Genomic DNA, 19,996 nt, shown 5'->3' on the forward strand with positions numbered 1-19,996 from the left:
ATAAATAATTATGCGAAATTCTAAATATCTTTATAAATAGGGCTGATTTTTAGCTTACTTCGAAGGACTGATAAATTTAGCGAGTCTGTCCGTTGTTTGGTGACCTTTCTCACGGCTTCTTCTCATGAACAGATCAATTTTAACCAAACTTGGCATGTATACATAGTAACCTTGAATAAAGGGCGGTTCAAGTTTGTTCAAGAAATTTCTGATCATAAGAAGTGAAAAATGACTTAATCATAAAAGTCCCAGTGATATATACATTAGTATATATATGTTGTAGTATGTTGGGGGAGTTACAAAGGGGGTTATAGGTACACGATCCATGCAACGGTGGAGCGCCCGACTGTCTGTGGTAATATATATAATATATCCCAACAATCAACAATTATACATTCGATTTATGGTCACTGAACGCATGCATCTACTTTTTGTTAGAACTCAATAATTATGCGTAAACAATGTGTTTTTATTCACACACCTAGCATACACAGACTGTTTAAAAGAAATATTCCACAACGTACAATGTACATGTATGCATATACATAAATATATTCTGATACAAGTATATAAAGTTAACTCGAGTAAATAATTATTAGAATTCAAAAAGGTCATGGTTATTTCGAAACACGTATAATGCATGGGCGGATGCGGTTCCAAAGAGTCTCACCTTCGGAAATTTAAAGTTATATTTCAAAACCTATTCAACTTCCAATTAGATGTCTTAATCATGCCTCCTCTTTGAAAAGTTTCTGGAGCAACCCATGGGACTCGATTATGGACGAACATAAATTCAATAATTAAATTTAAGTATTTCTTTGTTCACGAAACAGATCACGGAACTTCAAAAGAATTACAACCATTTGTAATAACTTCGAAAATGTAGACATTGTAAAGGAAGGTTGATAAATAATGTGTTCTTTAAAACAAGAGTTATTTTCTATGTTGTAATTTTCTTTCATAAATTATTCCTCACATAGCTATCTGAAGTAAATAAAAATAAAATAGGAGAAAAACATCTATGCTACGGAACAAAAAACTTGCAGATGTCGGAATATAAATAATTCAATTTAGGGGCGATTCCAAATTGTAGAATTAATGTTTTTTAAACCTTTTATATTTTGTTTGGCGAAACGAGTCAAGATGCTCACTGACACAGATTTGGTCTAAGGTCAAAATCCTATGATACATGATTATCATATACACATGCATCAAAACATTTACATCGAGATCATAAGAGCGGATCATGAATTTCTAGGAGGGTGATTATGGTTTTCGATATTCATTTTTCTGCATCATAAAGAGAAATTACATCCAGAGGTATAACTAGGTTTTTTTTTATGTGGACTCCCCAAAGAAGCAGGGGTTCGGTGATGAAATTTACATGACTGATAAATGATTAGAAGCTGACCTTTTTGCACTTGAGACTTTTTTGCAGAGTTATCTGCTCTTAGTAAAAATATTTTTTTTAAAAATCCAATTTTCTAAATATATGTGTGGTAAACGGTTAACTTCATTTCATATTTTCATAAAGAGAAAGTGTATATTACTTTCTACCACGAGATTAATTTCTTTAAAAATATTTCAATACAACATGCTCTTCCCATAGAATTCAATGTATAATTCTAGGTGAAACAAATCAAGCAGTAATCAAAATTTTGAAAATTCCTATGGTGAATTATTTTCATTTGATGAACCCTTCAAAATGATAACATGGTTACATAAATCCCACCATCGATTTACTAGATATGAAATATGGTCGTTATACAATGAATACCTTAAGACCCTTAATGAGATCATGCCCCCCCCCCCCCCCCCCTTCCCCCGAAAGCACCTTAACTGACATCGTCCTTTTCTGTAATCACCTTTACCGGTAAGAAGCAGTTACGGAAATAGCCGAGTAGTTACGATTTAACTGACATAGGGATTAGTGCGTTCCAAATGACATAGAATTCTGGTATTATTAAGTTCAGAAGAGATCGAACGGACACACGCCATTAGCTTTTTTTATGAAAATAAGAAAAGGATTTCGCCGTTGAATTGGATAAAGTTATTACATACATTGTATTTTGTTTAGGGGATTCAATTTAGTATTAATAGTAATACAGAAGATGTTTTTAAAAATGTTTTACACATAAATACTATATACCAAGTTTGGCCCCACCCTTGAGTCAGAACCTCCACTCCGGGGATCATGAAATTTACAACTTTGATAGAGGTTTTCCTGCACTGCATCACTATGCATTTAGTTTTCTTACACATGTGTAATCCTGTGGGGATCCGGCTTAAAATAGGTCCTCAGTCTCTTGCTTGTCGTAAGAGGCGACTAAATGGGACGGTCCTTCTGACGAGACCGCAAAACCCGAGGCCCCGTGTAAAAGCAGGAGTGGCACGATAAAGATCCCTCCCTGCTCAAATGCCGTAAGCGCCGAACATAGGCCTAAATACTGTTACCCTTCACCGGCAATGGCGACGTCTCCATATGAGTGAAAATTTTGAGAGGGACGCTAAAACAAATATAGTTTTAACAAGAGGTACTGTGAGCAATGCTCACTAAGAATACCCCCCGCTTACCCCAATCTCCCAAAGGGTGTTGGTAATAGGTATAAACTACCTCTTTTCTGAGTGTAAAAAACAAATGGCATGACAAACCGAACCATATTGCTACTTCGATGTCCAGTGTGCTTGACCTTTGACCTTTTGACCCAAAAATCGATAGGGAACATCTTCATCCCATGGGTAGTCCATATATATGATATGGTGACGGTAGGTGGAAAGGATAATGCTTTAGAGCCCGGAAACCATTGCGTCTACAGACGGACGGACAGACAGACGGACAACCCGATTCCAGTATCCCCCCCCCCCCCCACAACTTGTTGCGGGGGGTATAATGAATGATTTTGACTACGGATTACTCCGTTTACCTCATCAAGATATAGGATTCGCGGCGGATGTGACCGGTCTACAGGGGATGCTTACTCCTCCTAGGCACCTGATCCCACCTCTGATATATTTGGATTGCCCAATTCACTATTTTGTATTCCTTATAGGGGTTAAGAGATTTGTCACTGTTCGTTATCTTCACCTTTCATACAATCAATTAATCTTACACATGTGTGGTTGTAGAGAGTTTTTTGGGTGTTTTTTTTTTAAAGGTCAAATTTGGCAGTTTGCACCCCATCTCGAAGGTCCCAGAGATGCAACAGTCCGGAATTTACAATTGATGTACCCCTTGTCCCAAATATGCTTCATACCATTTACAAATTTGATAAAGGACTACCTACTTCTTCTAAATATCCAATTAGTTTCCATAGAATTAAAGCAGATATAATTATATGTTTTGCATATATACGCTATATATACCAAGTTTGGCCCCATCCTGAAGTCAGAACCCCTACCCCGGGGATCCTAAAGTCTACAATTTTGGTAAAGGTCTTCCTGCTCTAGAGCACTATGCATTTAGTTTCTCTTAAAGATATTCAGGTGTAGAAAATTTGAAAAATGGCCAATTTTTGCCCCATCCCTAAGGCCCCGGGGGGTGTAGGAGTCCTGAAATTTACAATTTGTGTCTTTTTTTTGTCCCAAGATGCTTCATACCAAATTTGAAAACAATTGGAAGGGCAGTTATCAAGAACAAATTAAATAAATTCTATTCTTCACATATTTAATAATTGGCCATTTTGGACCCACCCTGATACCAAAACCCCTACCCTTGGGATCCTTAAAATTTAACATTTTGGTAAAGGACTATCTGCTCTTTCTAAATATCAATTTAGTTTCAATTTCGTACCAATAGCACTAAAGAAGATGTTTTTAGTGTTTTACACATAAACACTATATATTAAGTTTGGCCCCGCCCTAGGGCCAGAACCCATACCCCTGCGATCATAAAAGTTAAAATTTTGGTAGAAGCCTTCTTGCTCTACATTACTATGCATTTGATTTTTCTTACACATGTGCAGTTGTAGAAAGGATTGGTAAATTTTTGTCCCGCCCCTCAGGTTTCATGGGTGCAGGAGTCCTGAAATTTACAATTTATGTCCCAAACATGCTTCATACCAAATTTGAAAAGTTATCAAGAAGTTAAAAATATGTTCAATTGTTAACGCACTATGGACGTCGCACGACGACGGACGAAAACCAATTGCAATAGGTCACCTGCGTTTACTCAGGTGACCTAAATACCAAGCATATTAAAAACAAACTGTCTGAGCATATCTAAAACAAACTGTCTATAAGCATATTAAAAAGATACTGTCTGAGTATATCAAAAACAAACTGTCGGAGCATGTTAAAAACAAACTGTCTGAACACATTAATAATAAGAAATTGTCCAATTATATAACAAGTGTACCGCCAACGGTACATACTACGCCCGTGAAAAGCTAATATACATGCAGGGTGTTTTTCTCACACCATGATTTGTAGAACTTGACTTCAAGTAGTATCAGCATTCATCAGGATGTAACATACTTTCTTTGCATCGTAAAAACAAGACAAATCATGTACTCTCTATGTAATATTTTCATTTGGCATAAAATGTATGTGTACCAAGTTTGATGGTCCTTGCCCCAACGAATCGGTCTGTATCCTGTTACTACGACCTTGACCTAAAGAAACAATAGACATCCTCCACTTGGCATAAAGGGTATGTGTACAAAGTTTGACGGTCCTAGTCCCAACAGTTCAGTATGTGTATTGCCTACAAGATTTTCCTACTAAGTGATACTGTGACCTTGACCTTTTACCTTGAAAAATAGACATCTTCCTCTCCTTATGGTGATCAAATGTACCAACTTGTAATGTCTTGGAGCTTAAGGTTCGGTTTATATCCTGCCTACAAGGTGTTCCTACTGTGATACTGCAACCTTCACCTTTGACCTCTAACCTTGAAAAACAATAGGTATTTTTGTTTCATCATGGTGATGAAATGTACCAAGCTGCAATATCCTGGAGCTTACGGTTCGGTTTGTATCCTGCCTACAAGGTTTTCCAACTAAGTAATACTGCGACCTTGATATTTGACGGTTCGGTTTGTATCCTGCCAACAAAGGTCTCCTACTGAGTAATACCACGACCTTGACTTTTGACCTTAAAAAACAATAGACATCTTCCTCTCATCATGATGATCAAATGTACTAAGTTGTAATATCCTGCAGCTTATGGTTCGGTTTGTATCCTGCCCACAAGGTCCGGACAGACAGACGGATGGACGGACGACGCCATACTATAATACGTCTCGTCTTCGACGGGCGTATGAATCTGCGCATATTAAAAACAAACTGTATGAGCATACATATATCAAAACAAACTGCATGAGCATATCAAACACAAACTGTATGAGCCTTCGCTCAGGTGAGCTAAAAAGAGTCAAGAAAACTGATAAGTCATGCTATTTTTCTAAGTCCAAAGTCCATAACTTAATAATAATAATAAAAAAACCGGACCGAGAATAGATTCGAACTTGATCTGCAACATGTTATGCCTAAGCAATGTACCAAATATGAAATAAACAAATAAATGCATGAACGTACAGAGGAACAAAACACCCATGGGCCACATCGCTCACCTGAGTTACATTGGCCCATATTTAAAGATTTTCCTTATATATTCGCATGTAATCTTGAATCTGCACTATGTCAGGAAGCTTTCATGTAAATGTAAAATTCTCTAGCCCAATGGTTCCTGAGAAGAAGATTTTTAAAGATTTCCCTATATATTTGAATGTGAAATTTTGATCCCTTTTTGTGTCCCCAACCCTTCTCCTGGGGGACATAATTTTAACAAACTTGAATCTGAACTATACTAGGAAACTTTCATGTAAATGTAAATCTTTCTGGCCCAGTGATTTTTCAGAAGAAGCTTCTTTTAAAAAAATTCCTTATATATTTGTATTTAAAACTTGGATCCCCTATTGTGGCCTCACCCTATCCCTAGGGGCTATGATTATAAGAAACTTGAATCTGCACTATGCTAGGAAGCTTAGATGTAAATGTAAATTTTAAAAAGATTTTCCCGATATATTTGTATGTAAAATTTTGATCCCCTATTGTGGCCCCATCCTACCACCAGGGGCCATAATTGAAATAAAAAACAACCTTGAATTTATACTATGCCAGGAAGTTTTCATGTAAATTTGTACTTTCCTGGCCCAGTGGTTCTTGAGAAAAAGATTTTACCCATTTATTCGCATGTAAAACTTTGATCCCCTATTGTGGCCCCATCCTACCCCCAGGGATCATGGTTTTAACAAACTTGAATCTGCACTATGTCAGGAAGCTTTCATGTCAATTTCATCTCTTCTGGCCCAGTGGTTCTTGAGAAGAAGATTTTTAAATGACCCCAACGTACTTTTGTATTATTGTGACTATCTCCCCTTTGAAGGGGGCATAACTCTTTACCTGAAAAAACGTGAATCCTCTTCACCCAAGGATGCTTTGTGGCAAGTTTGGTTGAAATTGGTCCAGTGGTTCTAGAGAAGAAGTCGAAAATGTGAAAGTTTACAGACAATCAGACGTTAGACGGGTGATCAGAAATGCTCCCTTGAACTCAGGTGAGCTAAAAGTATGGAAAACTGACAGACGGACGGATTTCAAATCCAAGTCCCCTTCGACTTCATCCGTAGGGGACTAACAAACAAAGTGTCTGAGCATATTACAAAGTGTCTGAACATATTAAAAACAAACTCTCTGAGTATATGAAAACCAAATTGTCTCTGCATATTGCTGAAGCAGTTGATACACGAATCACAATTATTTCTTTTAAAACACCCACCAAAGCTTTATGAATATTACCTTCGTTAAAGTAGAGTAAATCGTGACGAAAGGATCTACACGAGTCATAACTCAGTACACCTTAACGAAAGTCAAACGAAAAGATTCAATTTCAAGCAAAGGGCCAAATTCTTGTAAGACAGGGCCAATTTTGACAAAATATTACGAGTCAAAAGTGTAGATATTTTAAATTTCCACACCATTTCGTTGCTGATGTTGACTATCTGTCAAAATATAAATCGTAGAGTACCACCACTCTAGTTTCTAACATTTACGTTCTCTGACACTAAACAGATTTGCATGATTTATCAGTTCTTTAACTATTATCTCCTCTCCACCGTAAGTAGCGGAAACTTCGAGAGGGTCTCTCTTCTAGAATTAAGTGTGGCACTTGAAATCATTGACAATATCACCAGCATTTGTCACAGATTTTACGTTTCGGCACGCTTTTTTTAGTATTGCATTGGATTATACATAGTGACTGTACAAATTAGATCATACATGAATATGAAGGCGGTTCTATTTCAAGAAAAGTAACAATATATTGTAGGGTCGAATTAAATGCCAAGATGGATACCATGCAATATACATGTGATGATTTCTCAAGATGAAATTAACACACTGGTACTTCTCTGTTGCATGTCTGTGTGAACTGAAAAATCAAATGACTGTAAATACCGAAACACACACAATTAGCAAATTCTTTCAATTAACCATTATTTGAAGAAGAAAAAATTAACATTCGTACTAGCAAGTATAAACCAAAGTCCAAATCATTTTAAATATCACATGATCAGAAAATGAAAAAAAGTATTGGTAAATCTTTTACCCAATCTGTCACATGTCCCGTGTTGGCGTTGTGATTCTCCAGCAATGTTCGATAACTCTCATCCGGGGATTTACTTGATTTTCATACCATGTGTTACATGTAAGTTACAATGAGAGTTGAAGATGTGTAGCAGCTCTGGTAACAGACTCTTCTCGTGTACATATATTAGAGAAGTCCACGGTACTGCTCTCGCTTAACGGTATTCAACGAAAGACTATAGTGTATATTTGGGCTATTTAACAATTTGAACACATGTGGCTTCTCAAGCTCAAACCTTGTCAAGCGAAGGTGTATGGGACACAAACAACCCCTCCTCCAAATACCTCTGTTTACAACTGGGATACATGTCCATTGTACAATTCTATGTACGGTGTCATCCTTATAAATAACATGGCAATTTGTATACACTAATATGGAATTCGAAATGACAGTTGGTTTACAAAAAATGAGCAATGGACCCCAGTAACGAATTAAGGATTTTACGACACTTAATTTCATTGTTGATTATTTATCTGAATGAAGTTTCTATTTGTTTCTTTTAATATACTGTATTTATTTTGATTATGCATGTCTATTTCAGGTCCTAACCTTGTGATGCTATGACATTCGAGCGATGCATGTCACAAAGGTTACTAGCAACCAACAAGTCATGACTACCGACTGGGTCATTATGACCAAGTCATGGTCACAGTATGTCATGACACTAGTAAATCCGTTTCTTATAGCCATGCATTGTAAACTAATTAAGGGATAGTAAAGCTCATACATGTTCTGCACGGCACATATACTGCTTATAATGTTTTTTGTTCGGGTCACCAGCAGTAGATGAAGTGACCCATATTTTGACCTATGCATGACGCTCAAGGTCGTAGCAATTAGGGTTCTTAAAAATAGTATGTCAACGCCTATTCACGGTGTATAGGCATAACGGATTCAGAGAAATCAACGGACACTTTCCAAAATAAAAATAGAGTCCTCGACAACTGATGATTCTTGCCGAAAAAAGAAGCGTTAAGTTTCTTTAACTCGAGTTCCACGGTATATCAGTGATATTACCTTACACCTTTGGTAATCGTACTTATACTCCTACTGTCCTTTCAAAAGATGAAATGCCTCAAAATCATACTTCAGTTTTAGACACATTTAATCTCCCAGTCAATGGGTCGGATGAATGAGTTTACCGTACCTATACTGGATTCCTAAACTGAAAACCCTTAAAAACAAAGATATATTGCTGGATCCAGTAAATGTTCTATCAAGCCCCTATCTTTGCTCCTCACGAAAAATATTAACAGCTGTGAAGAAGAAACTCCAAACGTACTGTGTGACTACATATACAGAAGTGGTGTAAATCAAATGTGGATTCTAAAAAATTCTGAAGAATATTTAGTAAATTTGAAATCGCAAAACTTTTCTCAAATCAACAACATCAAAACGTATGACTTTTCAACACTTTACACGACCATTCCTCACGATAATAAATTAAAGACGAGACTTTTTTGACATCATGTACAGTTGCTTCTTCAAAAGAAAAAAAAATGGAAAACAGAAATATTGATATAGATCTAGTGATCAGTCATCCAAACAACTGCAGTACTTTGTTAAACACCATTCTGATTCCATGCACAAGTATTCTGAAGTTGAAATTAAAAAAATACTGGAGTTCCTCAATGACAATATATCGTAGTCTTTCGTGAGCAGGTCTTCAAATAGTCTGCTGGAATTCCCATGGGCTCGAATTGTGCTCCTTTGTTGGTTGACCTGTTTTTATTTTCTTATGAAGCAGAATTTATTTAAAAAAAACAAACAAACAAAAAACAAACCTACAACTTCTACCTGAGAAGAAAAATATGCGAGGCGAAGTTAACGAACAGTGATCAATATCATAACTAATATAAGCAATGCAAAATAGAGTTGCCAGGGCAAACATGGACCCCTGGATATACCAGAAGTGGGATCAGGTGCCTAGAAGGAGTACACATCCCCTGTCGACCGGTCACACCTGCCGTGAGCCCTATATCTTGATAAGGTAAAAGGAGTTTTCCGTAGTCAAAATCAGTGTACCAAGAACGAGATGCTTCAGTTTTAGGCACATTTGGTATCACAGTCTGTGGGTCGAATGAATATGAGTTACAGTACCTATACTGGATTCCTAAACTACATAAAAACCCTTACAAAGATACATCACTGGATCCATTAAGTGTTCTACCAAGCCCCAATCTTTGCTCCTCACGAAAATATTAACAGCTATGAAAGAGAAGCTTCAAACGTACTGTGCGGCTACATATGCCAGAAGTGGTGTTAATCAGACGTGGATTCTAAAAAATTCTAAAGAACGTTTATCGCAAAACGTTTCACAGGTCAACAACATCAAAACCACGATGAATTAAAGACTAGACTATTTGACATCATAGATAGTTGCTTCTTCAACAAAACTGGAAAACGGAAATATTCATATCTAGTGATCAGTCATCCAAAAAAACTACTTTCTTAAACATCACTCTGATTCCACGCACAAGTATTCTGAAGTTGAAATAAAAATATGCTATAATAGTTCCTCATTGACAATATCTTCGTGGTCTTTCGTGATCAGGTCTACCTACAGTCTGTTGGAATTCCCATGGGCACGAAGTTTGCTCCTTTGTTAACTGACCTGTTTTTATATACATGTACATATGAAGCAGAATTTATTCAGAAACTTCTACGTGAGAAGAAAAATTATCTTCCTTTGGCCGTCAATTCGACATTTAGATATATCGACGACGTTTCATCTATCAACAATGATAACTTTCTTTCATATGTCGATTCGATATATCCCTGCGAGCTCGAAATAAAAGACACCACAGAGTCGTTCACTTCTGCCTCATATTTAGATATTTTATTGAAAGTAGATATTAACGGCAAACTAACAACTCAACTTTATGACAAACGGGATGATTTCAGCTTCTCCATCGTCAACTTCTCATATTTATGTAGCAATATTCCACTATCACCTGCATATAGTGTTTATATCTCTCAACTGATTCGATACGCAAGAGCTTGTTCTGCGTATAGTCAGTTTCTAAATGGAGGTAAACTACTGACAAACAAGTTGATGGTACAGGGGTTCCAACAGTCTCGATTGCAGTCAACATTTTGCAAATTCTATGATCGTTATAACGATGTAGGTCGTCAATACAACCTATCATTGGGTCAAATGCTGTCTGACGTGTTTCATACCGATTGTTAAGCCGTTCTTGGCACACTGATTTTGACTACGGATAAATCCGTTTACCTGATCAAGATGGGTGTGACAGGTCGACAGGGGATGCTTACTCTTCCTAGGCACCTGGTCCCACCTCTGGTGTGTCCAGGGGTTCGTGTTTGCCCGGCTATCTATTTTGTATTGCTTATAGGAGTTATGAGATTGATTAATGTTCGTTATCTTCACCTTTCATTGAAATTGTTTCCAGATTTTAAGGGAAAATATTGCATAAATCATTTATACAAACAATGTGGGAATATTGTATAAGCCTTCGCGTGCACCTATTAACGGATGTCTTCATTACTTGTGAAGGACTTCTGAAACCTGATGTATTCTACTTACTTACTCTCAGCTGTTTGAAGGTCGATTTCAGTCGGATTGCAGTAAATCGAGTACAGCCACCTGATCAGAATCCGCTCACCGACGTACAGAAAAAATACTTTCGTGATTAATTATTAATAACAGGTTAGATATATATTTTTGATATATATTTTCATTCAATGTTCCTTTTGCAAATAATGAGCTTGAAATGTTAAATTAATGAAAAGGTGAAGAGAAAGAACAGTGGTCAATCTCATAACTCCTATAAAGAATACAAAATAAAGAGTTGGACAAACACGGATCACTGGACATACCAGAGGTGGTATCAGGTGCCTAGAAAGATGTAATATCCCCAGTCGACCGGTCACACCAGCCGTGCATCCTTTATCTTGATGAGTTATTTACACAATCAGCGACCGAGTTTCGTCTAATGCCGCTATTCTACAGTTTTACTTTTACAGACTTTCCATCGGAACACGATCCCGATGAATATGAAACATACGGCAGGCCCTATCAGTCACCTGAGTATTAGTTAAAAGTATCACTGGCCCCAACAGCTACGGAAATCTATAATACTTTTCCTGTTCACGATCAGCATACCGTAAACCAACTTTTATTCGCGTGCGAGAACATCATCGTCGCGAATATTTCTCATCGCGAACCAGTCCTTGAGTGTATTGACCTCTTCTAACCCGGATCCCTACGGGACTGCTGTACTTATGTATCTTAACAAACTTTGTGTGCATTATCAACAGATAACATCACTACGTATGTAGTCTCTCTTGTTATCAAGGCATAGAGTAAATAACCAGGTTTCGTACCCGGTGTGGACAGTCATAACTATTGAATATGCGCGATATCGACATCTGCAACAAATACTATACTATAACAATGGTTACAGTCAGTCTAACAATGCTAATGACGTCATTTTTCCACGGAAGTTACTCTTTGCCAATTGAAAGCTGTCCTATGTTCGGTTGTCGCCCATCTGGAACGTTCTCTTACGACCTGGACATCAGAAGTAATGTTTCAATGGCGTGGCCGAAACCTTTTAAACAATCGTCTTTTCCAGATTCACTGGGTTGCGTTGGAAACGAAGAACTGATAGTCTGTCAAGGCGATGGACAGACAAATAGGTATGTCACAGCGGCCGAATGAATAAGTAAGCTGTCCACACAACTTCCTCTATTTTCTCAATTTTATAGTTTGTCGGTGAAAGTTTTATAGATCAATCAATATTTTCAAACCTTGTAAAAATCTTATCACTGTTTACTCTCACGATTTCGTCGTATGTTGAGACCAAAATTCGCCTCACGTTTTCATATACCGAAAATACAGAAATCCGTCCGTTTGAAATTTAGCAGTAACAGTTTTAAGTCATTATCATTCGTCTCCTCTTATCGTTTAACCAATCCTGTTGCAAAACATTTCCGTGATTCAATCGTACCTCCTCGGCTATTTCCGTAACCACAAATAACGGGTACGGAAAAGTACGAGCGTGATCGGATTGTTCCGTGATTGTGACAATGCATTGCAACTTAGGTCACTAATTTAAAAATGGCGGAAACAGGGCGAAAGAAAGGTACAATCAAAATTTTAAGGCCACTTACTAGCAGATCTTTGAAAAGTTGTCCGTTGTATATAGTATTTGTAATATAGATTTCACTGCTTGTTCTCGTGCTAGCAGAAATGCCTGTAAAGTTCATATCGAAACAAAATAAATTATTGTACAAGCAATGGGAGTCGCTTCGCAAGGAGAACAATCCATACAAATGGGAATAACAAGAATTGAAGTACATATTTGGGAAAGTATCGCCCACATCATTCAAAGATTAATAGCCGAAAACTTAATTCATGAAATAAGAAATTTCTTCATGTTCTATTGACAATATTTCTAATTTAGAGACTTCTTATATTTGCTCGTCCTCTTCTACTTCTTTCCGCAGCCGTTCTTCGTAACCTGTTGATGAAAGTATTAGATATTCAAGGATATGATAGGCCAATGTACATTTTGTATCTAGTTGTGCAGAAATATTTTTGCTTTCAGATTGATGGGAGCTGTCGAGTTAAGGTACATTTTGAGGTGATCAAATTGGGGTGGGGTCTTAGATATAACTCTATGGGGGCGGGTATAATTCCAAAATTCAACAAATATAACTTGACAAATATGATAAGAGTATTAAATTAGGAAATGAGAAGAGAATGCGAGAGGCTACGAAACTGTATCAATAGAAACATGTGATCTTCAGAAATGATGAGTACAAACTATTATCAAGGCCCAGTGACCTTGACACCTAAAACTAGTATCATTTCAGAAAGGATGAAAGAAAATTTATATAAATTAGTATCAAGGTCAAGTGATCATGACCTTGAATACAAAAACTGGCATAACTTTAGAACTGGAATTGATATAAACGTGATTTTCAGAAATGACAAGTGAATACATACTAGAAGCAAGGTCAATTGACTCCTGACTTTGACCTTGATCATAAAATCTCGTATTACTTTAAAATTGAGACATGGAATTTACCATGGGGATCCTAGTTAGAATTGGTCCTCAGTACCCCTTTGTTTGTCGTAAGAGGCGACTACATGGGGCGGTCCTTCAGATGAGACCGCAGAAACCGAGGTCCCGTGTCACAAACGGTGTGGCACGATAAGGGTCACTCCCTGCTCAAAGGCCGTAAGCGCTGACCATAGGCCTAAATATTGCATCCCGTCGAGAATTTTTCACTCAAATTGAGACAGCACCATGCACCAGCTCTATGAAGTACCTTAGCGCTCAGGGCTGTAGCAGTAAGGGTTATTTTTACTGTGCCAATGCCTGCTGCGACACGGGACACCCGTTATTAGGTCATATCCGATTCTCACTTCTAAATGCCGAGCGTGTGTTTGGCGAAGGAGCAACCACTACACTACCTATGTTGTTGTTTTTCATTTATTATGCCCTCCCCCCCTCCTCCTTTCAAAGAAGAGGAGCATATTGGTTTGCACCTGTCGGTCGGTCGGTAGACCACATGTTGTCCACTCAATATCTTGAGAACCATTCACTTGGTGATAATGATATTTCATATGTGGGTTGGTTATGAGTAGAAGAGGACCCCTATTGTTTTTTAGGTCAAAAGGTCCAGGGTCAATTTACTCTAGACATAGGAATATAATGTCCGCTCAATATCTTGAGAACCCTTTGCTTGACAGACATCAAACTTGGTACACCGGTACATATTTAAGAAAAGATGACCTCTATTGATTTTGAGGTCACATGTTGAAAGGTCAAGGGTCAAACTGGACATTGGAATATACTGTCAGTTCAATATCTTGAGAACCCTTTGCTTGACAGACATCAAACTTATTACACTGGTACATCTTCATGAGAAGATGATCCCTATTGATTTTGAGGGCACATGGTCAAAGGTCAATGCTCAAACTGGACATAGTAATATATTGCCCACTCAATATCTTTATAACCCTGCTTGACAGATATCAAACTTGGTACACTGGTACATCTTCAGGAGGTGACTTCTATTCATTTTGAGGTCACGGTCAAAGGTAAATGGTTGAACTGGACATAGGAATATATTGTCTCCTATATTTTAAGAATCATTTGCTTGATTGACACCAGACTTGATACACTAGTACAGCATAAGAAGTGGATGACCCCTATTGATTTTTAGGTCACATGGTCAATCCACTCTTGACATAGGAAGATATTGTCTGCTCAATATTTTGAATTGATGATACTACTATCAATTAAATGATGTGTGTGTATAACCCTTTTCAATTTTGCACCATGGGGGCATATGTGTTTTACAAACATCTCTTGTTGTAGTAAAAGAACTGTAAAAGAAAATCTTACTAGTAAATACAAATTCTCACTGACAAAGCTAATCACAAATAGTGAGAGACAACCACAGGGGTTAACAGGTCTGCATTATTTCAATTAGAGTATTTATATACATGCACTTTGATTTCCAATTCCAGGGGATATGTGAGTTTGAACGTTGAGAATGGTTCCCTCGCGTGGTCAGACAGAGTTCTTCATCACCCAACCTTACCGATAATGGACATATACGGGGACATCGTGGGAACGGACGGAAGTAAACTCGTCAAGTATGAGGTGGATGGGACGCTTGAGAAACCAGTTATAAATGATAATGTCTCTCCTGTTTACAGGTATAGTGCGAATGTTCATTTTAATCAATGAGCAATAGAACACCCAATACGAATAATAGAAGCCTTAGACATTTTCGTCAATATTTTACAAGATACAGGGGCGGATCCACAAATTTATAGGTCACATGAGTTCATTCAGGTAATCTATTGCAATTGGTTGTCGTCCGTCGTCTTGCGTTAACAATTGAATGTTTTTAACTTCTTGATAACTATTATTCCAATTCTTTTCCAATTTGGAATGAAGATTGTTTAGGAAAAAGGGGCATATATTATAAATTTCAGGCCTCCTGCACTCCTGAAGGCTTAGGGGCGGGGCAAAAATTGCCATAAATTTACCAATTATAAAAAATCTTATCTACAAGCACACATGTAAAAAAAAAAAACAACTAAATTCAACCACCTGTAAATATTGAAAACATCAAACAAAATTAAAAATTGTTGAGAATTAAAATCCTTGCACTATGCAAATCTTCAAGTTATTTACAAATATCATAGCTTTTAATCTGTGAGAAAAATTACAACGACATGGTTGTCCTTTATTTAATATTCCTCAAAATGGACTATAAGTTTAACAACCTGTAATTTTCTTAAAAATAAAAAAAAAACCCAGTCAAAATCCTTGTCACATGCACATCTTCCATATCCATAGAAATATTACGTAAACATAAGGTCTTCACTTGAAAACTATGGAAGAAAAAACAGAGATATCATGTACTCTATATGCAATAATTCCTCAAAACTGACAAGTTCAATAACCTGTAATTTTCTCAAAAATTAAAGAAAATCAAAAATTCTTGCCACATGCACATCTACAATATTCATACAAACACTAGTGATGGGCAATCGGGAAAATAAAATTAATCGATGATCGGATTAATCGGATGTACCTTTTCGATTGATTAATCGAAAAATAATCGAATTTTAATTATTTCAAATTTATGGCATAACTATATTAAATTTACTTTATGTTTTACCCTAGATATTAAGTTATTTAGAATAAAATCATTAGATTGATTGTATCTTGTTTAACGTCTCTCTTGAGAATTTTTCACTCATATGGAGACGACCAAAATCATAATTACATGTAGATATTTGAAGTTAATAATCCCATACTTTCGATTTTATTTTCCCGGGATAGGGATAGATCTCTCGACTTTTGTTGTTCTTATGGGATCCGGGTTAGAATAGAGCCTCATTACCCCTTGTTTGTTGTAAGAGGCGAAATCCGAGGCCCCATGTCACAACAGGTGTGGCACGATAAAGATCCCTCCCTGTTCAAAGACTATAAGCGCCGAGCATAGGCCTAAGTTTTGCAGGCCTTTACCGGCAATGGTGACGTCTCCATGTGTGTGAAAGATTCTCAAGAGAAACATTAAACAATATTCAATCTTATCGGACGATTCAGGTGGCAGGGGACAGTTTCTTTGGTTTTGAAACATGTGGATAGGGGGTATACACCAAAGTCAGATTATGACAGACTTATGAAAAATCACATTTCCCTTTTATGTCAACACTTGTATTTCATATTAGTTTAGTTAATAAATTAGGACCCTAAATTACATGTAATCTATAAATACTGGTGCTGGTGCACAAAACATGCTCTGAGCAGGTTCCCCTTTTTTGCTTTGATTTTCCCTCATTTGGGCTAATCCGAACCACCCCCACACCATCACAGTACCAAACATGGGGATTTAGACACTGTGCACAATCAAGAACCCTGTCTGCCCTTCTCAAAAATCTACCTCTCATATGGGGCCATCCACCTTCCCTCACAGCTACAGACCTTTTGCTAGACCCTGCATGTTTTCACCGGAATTTCTTCAGCAACTGACCACGTGTCTTAGTTTCGTATTTGCACCCATCTATATGCTAGGAATCATGGTGGCACCTACATGTTGTATATCAACATTTTTATTAAGCACTCAGCTACATTTGACATGCATCCTAAAATTATTGTATACATTTTTACACATGTAATATCACTTCAAATATGGGGTATTTCCATTTTTTGAAAAAGTCCGGGCCTATAGTGCGAAACTGTCCCCTGCTACCTCAGCTTCGTCAGGTGGCAGGGGACAGTTTCTTTGGTTTTGAAACATGTGGATAGGGGGTATACACCAAAGTCAGATTATGACAGACTAATGAAAAATCATATTTCCCTTTTATGTCAATACTTGTATTTCATATTAGTGTAGTTAATAAATTATGACCTTAAATTACATGTAATCTATAAATACTGGTGCTGGTGCACAAAACATGCTCTGAGCAAGTTCCCCTTTTTTGCTTTGATTTTCCCTCATTTGGGCTAATCCGAACCACCCCCACACCATCACAGTACCAAACATGGGGATTTAGACACTGTGCACAATCAAGAACCCTATCTGCCCTTCTCAAAAATCTACCTCTCATATGGGGCCATCCACCTTCCCTCACAGCTACAGACCTTTTGCTAGACCCTGCATGTTTTCACCGGAATTTCTTCAGCAACTGACCACGTGTCTTAGTTTCGTATTTGCACCCATCTATATGCTAGGAATCATGGTGGCACCTACATGTTGTATATCAACATTTTTATTAAGCACTCAGCTACATTTGACATGCATCCTAAAATTATTGTATACATTTTTACACATGTAATATCACTTCAAATATGGGGTATTTCCATTTTTTGAAAAAGTCCGGGCCTATAGTGCGAAACTGTCCCCTGCTACCTCAGCTTCGTCAGGTGGCAGGGGACAGTTTCTTTGGTTTTGAAACATGTGGATAGGGGGTATACACCAAAGTCAGATTATGACAGACTAATGAAAAATCACATTTCCCTTTTATGTCAATACTTGTATTTCATATTAGTGTAGTTAATAAATCATGACCCTAAATTACATGTAATCTATAAATACTGGTGCTGGTGCACAAAACATGCTCTGAGCAAGTTCCCCTTTTTTGCTTTGATTTTCCCTCATTTGGGCTAATCCGAACCACCCCCACACCATCACAGTACCAAACATGGGGATTTAGACACTGTGCACAATCAAGAACCCTATCTGCCCTTCTCAAAAATCTACCTCTCATATGGGGCCATCCACCTTCCCTCACAGCTACAGACCTTTTGCTAGACCCTGCATGTTTTCACCGGAATTTCTTCAGCAACTGACCACGTGTCTTAGTTTCGTATTTGCACCCATCTATATGCTAGGAATCATGGTGGCACCTACATGTTGTATATCAACATTTTTATTAAGCACTCAGCTACATTTGACATGCATCCTAAAATTATTGTATACATTTTTACACATGTAATATCACTTCAAATATGGGGTATTTCCATTTTTTGAAAAAGTCCGGGCCTATAGTGCGAAACTGTCCCCTGCTACCTCAGCTTCGTCAGGTGGCAGGGGACAGTTTCTTTGGTTTTGAAACATGTGGATAGGGGGTATACACCAAAGTCAGATTATGACAGACTAATGAAAAATCATATTTCCCTTTTATGTCAATACTTGTATTTCATATTAGTGTAGTTAATAAATTATGACCCTAAATTACATGTAATCTATAAACACTGGTGCACAAAACATGCTCTGAGCAAGTTCCCCTTTTTTGCTTTGATTTCCCCTCATTTGGGCTAATCCGAACCACCCCCACACCATCACAGTACCAAACATGGGGATTTAGACACTGTGCACAATCAAGAACCCTATCTGCCCTTCTCAAAAATCTACCTCTCATATGGGGCCATCCACCTTCCCTCACAGCTACAGACCTTTGACATGCATCCTAAAATTATTGTATACATTTTTACACATGTAATATCACTTCAAATATGGGGTATTTCCATTTTTTGAAAAAGTCCGGGCCTATAGTGCGAAACTGTCCCCTGCTACCTCAGCTTCGTCAGGTGGCAGGGGACAGTTTCTTTGGTTTTGAAACATGTGGATAGGGGGTATACACCAAAGTCAGATTATGACAGACTAATGAAAAATCATATTTCCCTTTTATGTCAATACTTGTATTTCATATTAGTGTAGTTAATAAATTATGACCTTAAATTACATGTAATCTATAAATACTGGTGCTGGTGCACAAAACATGCTCTGAGCAAGTTCCCCTTTTTTGCTTTGATTTTCCCTCATTTGGGCTAATCCGAACCACCCCCACACCATCACAGTACCAAACATGGGGATTTAGACACTGTGCACAATCAAGAACCCTATCTGCCCTTCTCAAAAATCTACCTCTCATATGGGGCCATCCACCTTCCCTCACAGCTACAGACCTTTCGCTAGACCCTGCATGTTTTCACCGGAATTTCTTCAGCAACTGACCACGTGTCTTAGTTTCGTATTTGCACCCATCTATATGCTAGGAATCATGGTGGCACCTACATGTTGTATATCAACATTTTTATTAAGCACTCAGCTACATTTGACATGCATCCTAAAATTATTGTATACATTTTTACACATGTAATATCACTTCAAATATGGGGTATTTCCATTTTTTGAAAAAGTCCGGGCCTATAGTGCGAAACTGTCCCCTGCTACCTCAGCTTCGTCAGGTGGCAGGGGACAGTTTCTTTGGTTTTGAAACATGTGGATAGGGGGTATACACCAAAGTCAGATTATGACAGACTAATGAAAAATCACATTTCCCTTTTATGTC

General features: G+C 37.5%; 1 protein-coding gene across 1 annotated transcript in view; it reads left to right on the forward strand.

The window, feature by feature from the left end:
- The first annotated feature begins 11,969 nt into the window (after positions 1 to 11,969).
- LOC125659134 (uncharacterized) overlaps positions 11,970 to 19,996 on the forward strand; it is a 39,727-nt gene continuing 31,700 nt past the window's right edge. Inside the window, exons 1-2 of the mRNA XM_048890687.2 lie at positions 11,970 to 12,303; positions 15,149 to 15,340. Of these exons, the coding sequence (XP_048746644.2) occupies positions 12,017 to 12,303; positions 15,149 to 15,340 (479 nt within the window). The 5' untranslated portion in view covers positions 11,970 to 12,016. The remainder of the gene's footprint in view (positions 12,304 to 15,148; positions 15,341 to 19,996) is intronic.

This window comes from Ostrea edulis, chromosome 9, assembly GCF_947568905.1.
Source record: "Ostrea edulis chromosome 9, xbOstEdul1.1, whole genome shotgun sequence".
Lineage (NCBI taxonomy): Eukaryota > Metazoa > Mollusca > Bivalvia > Ostreida > Ostreidae > Ostrea > Ostrea edulis.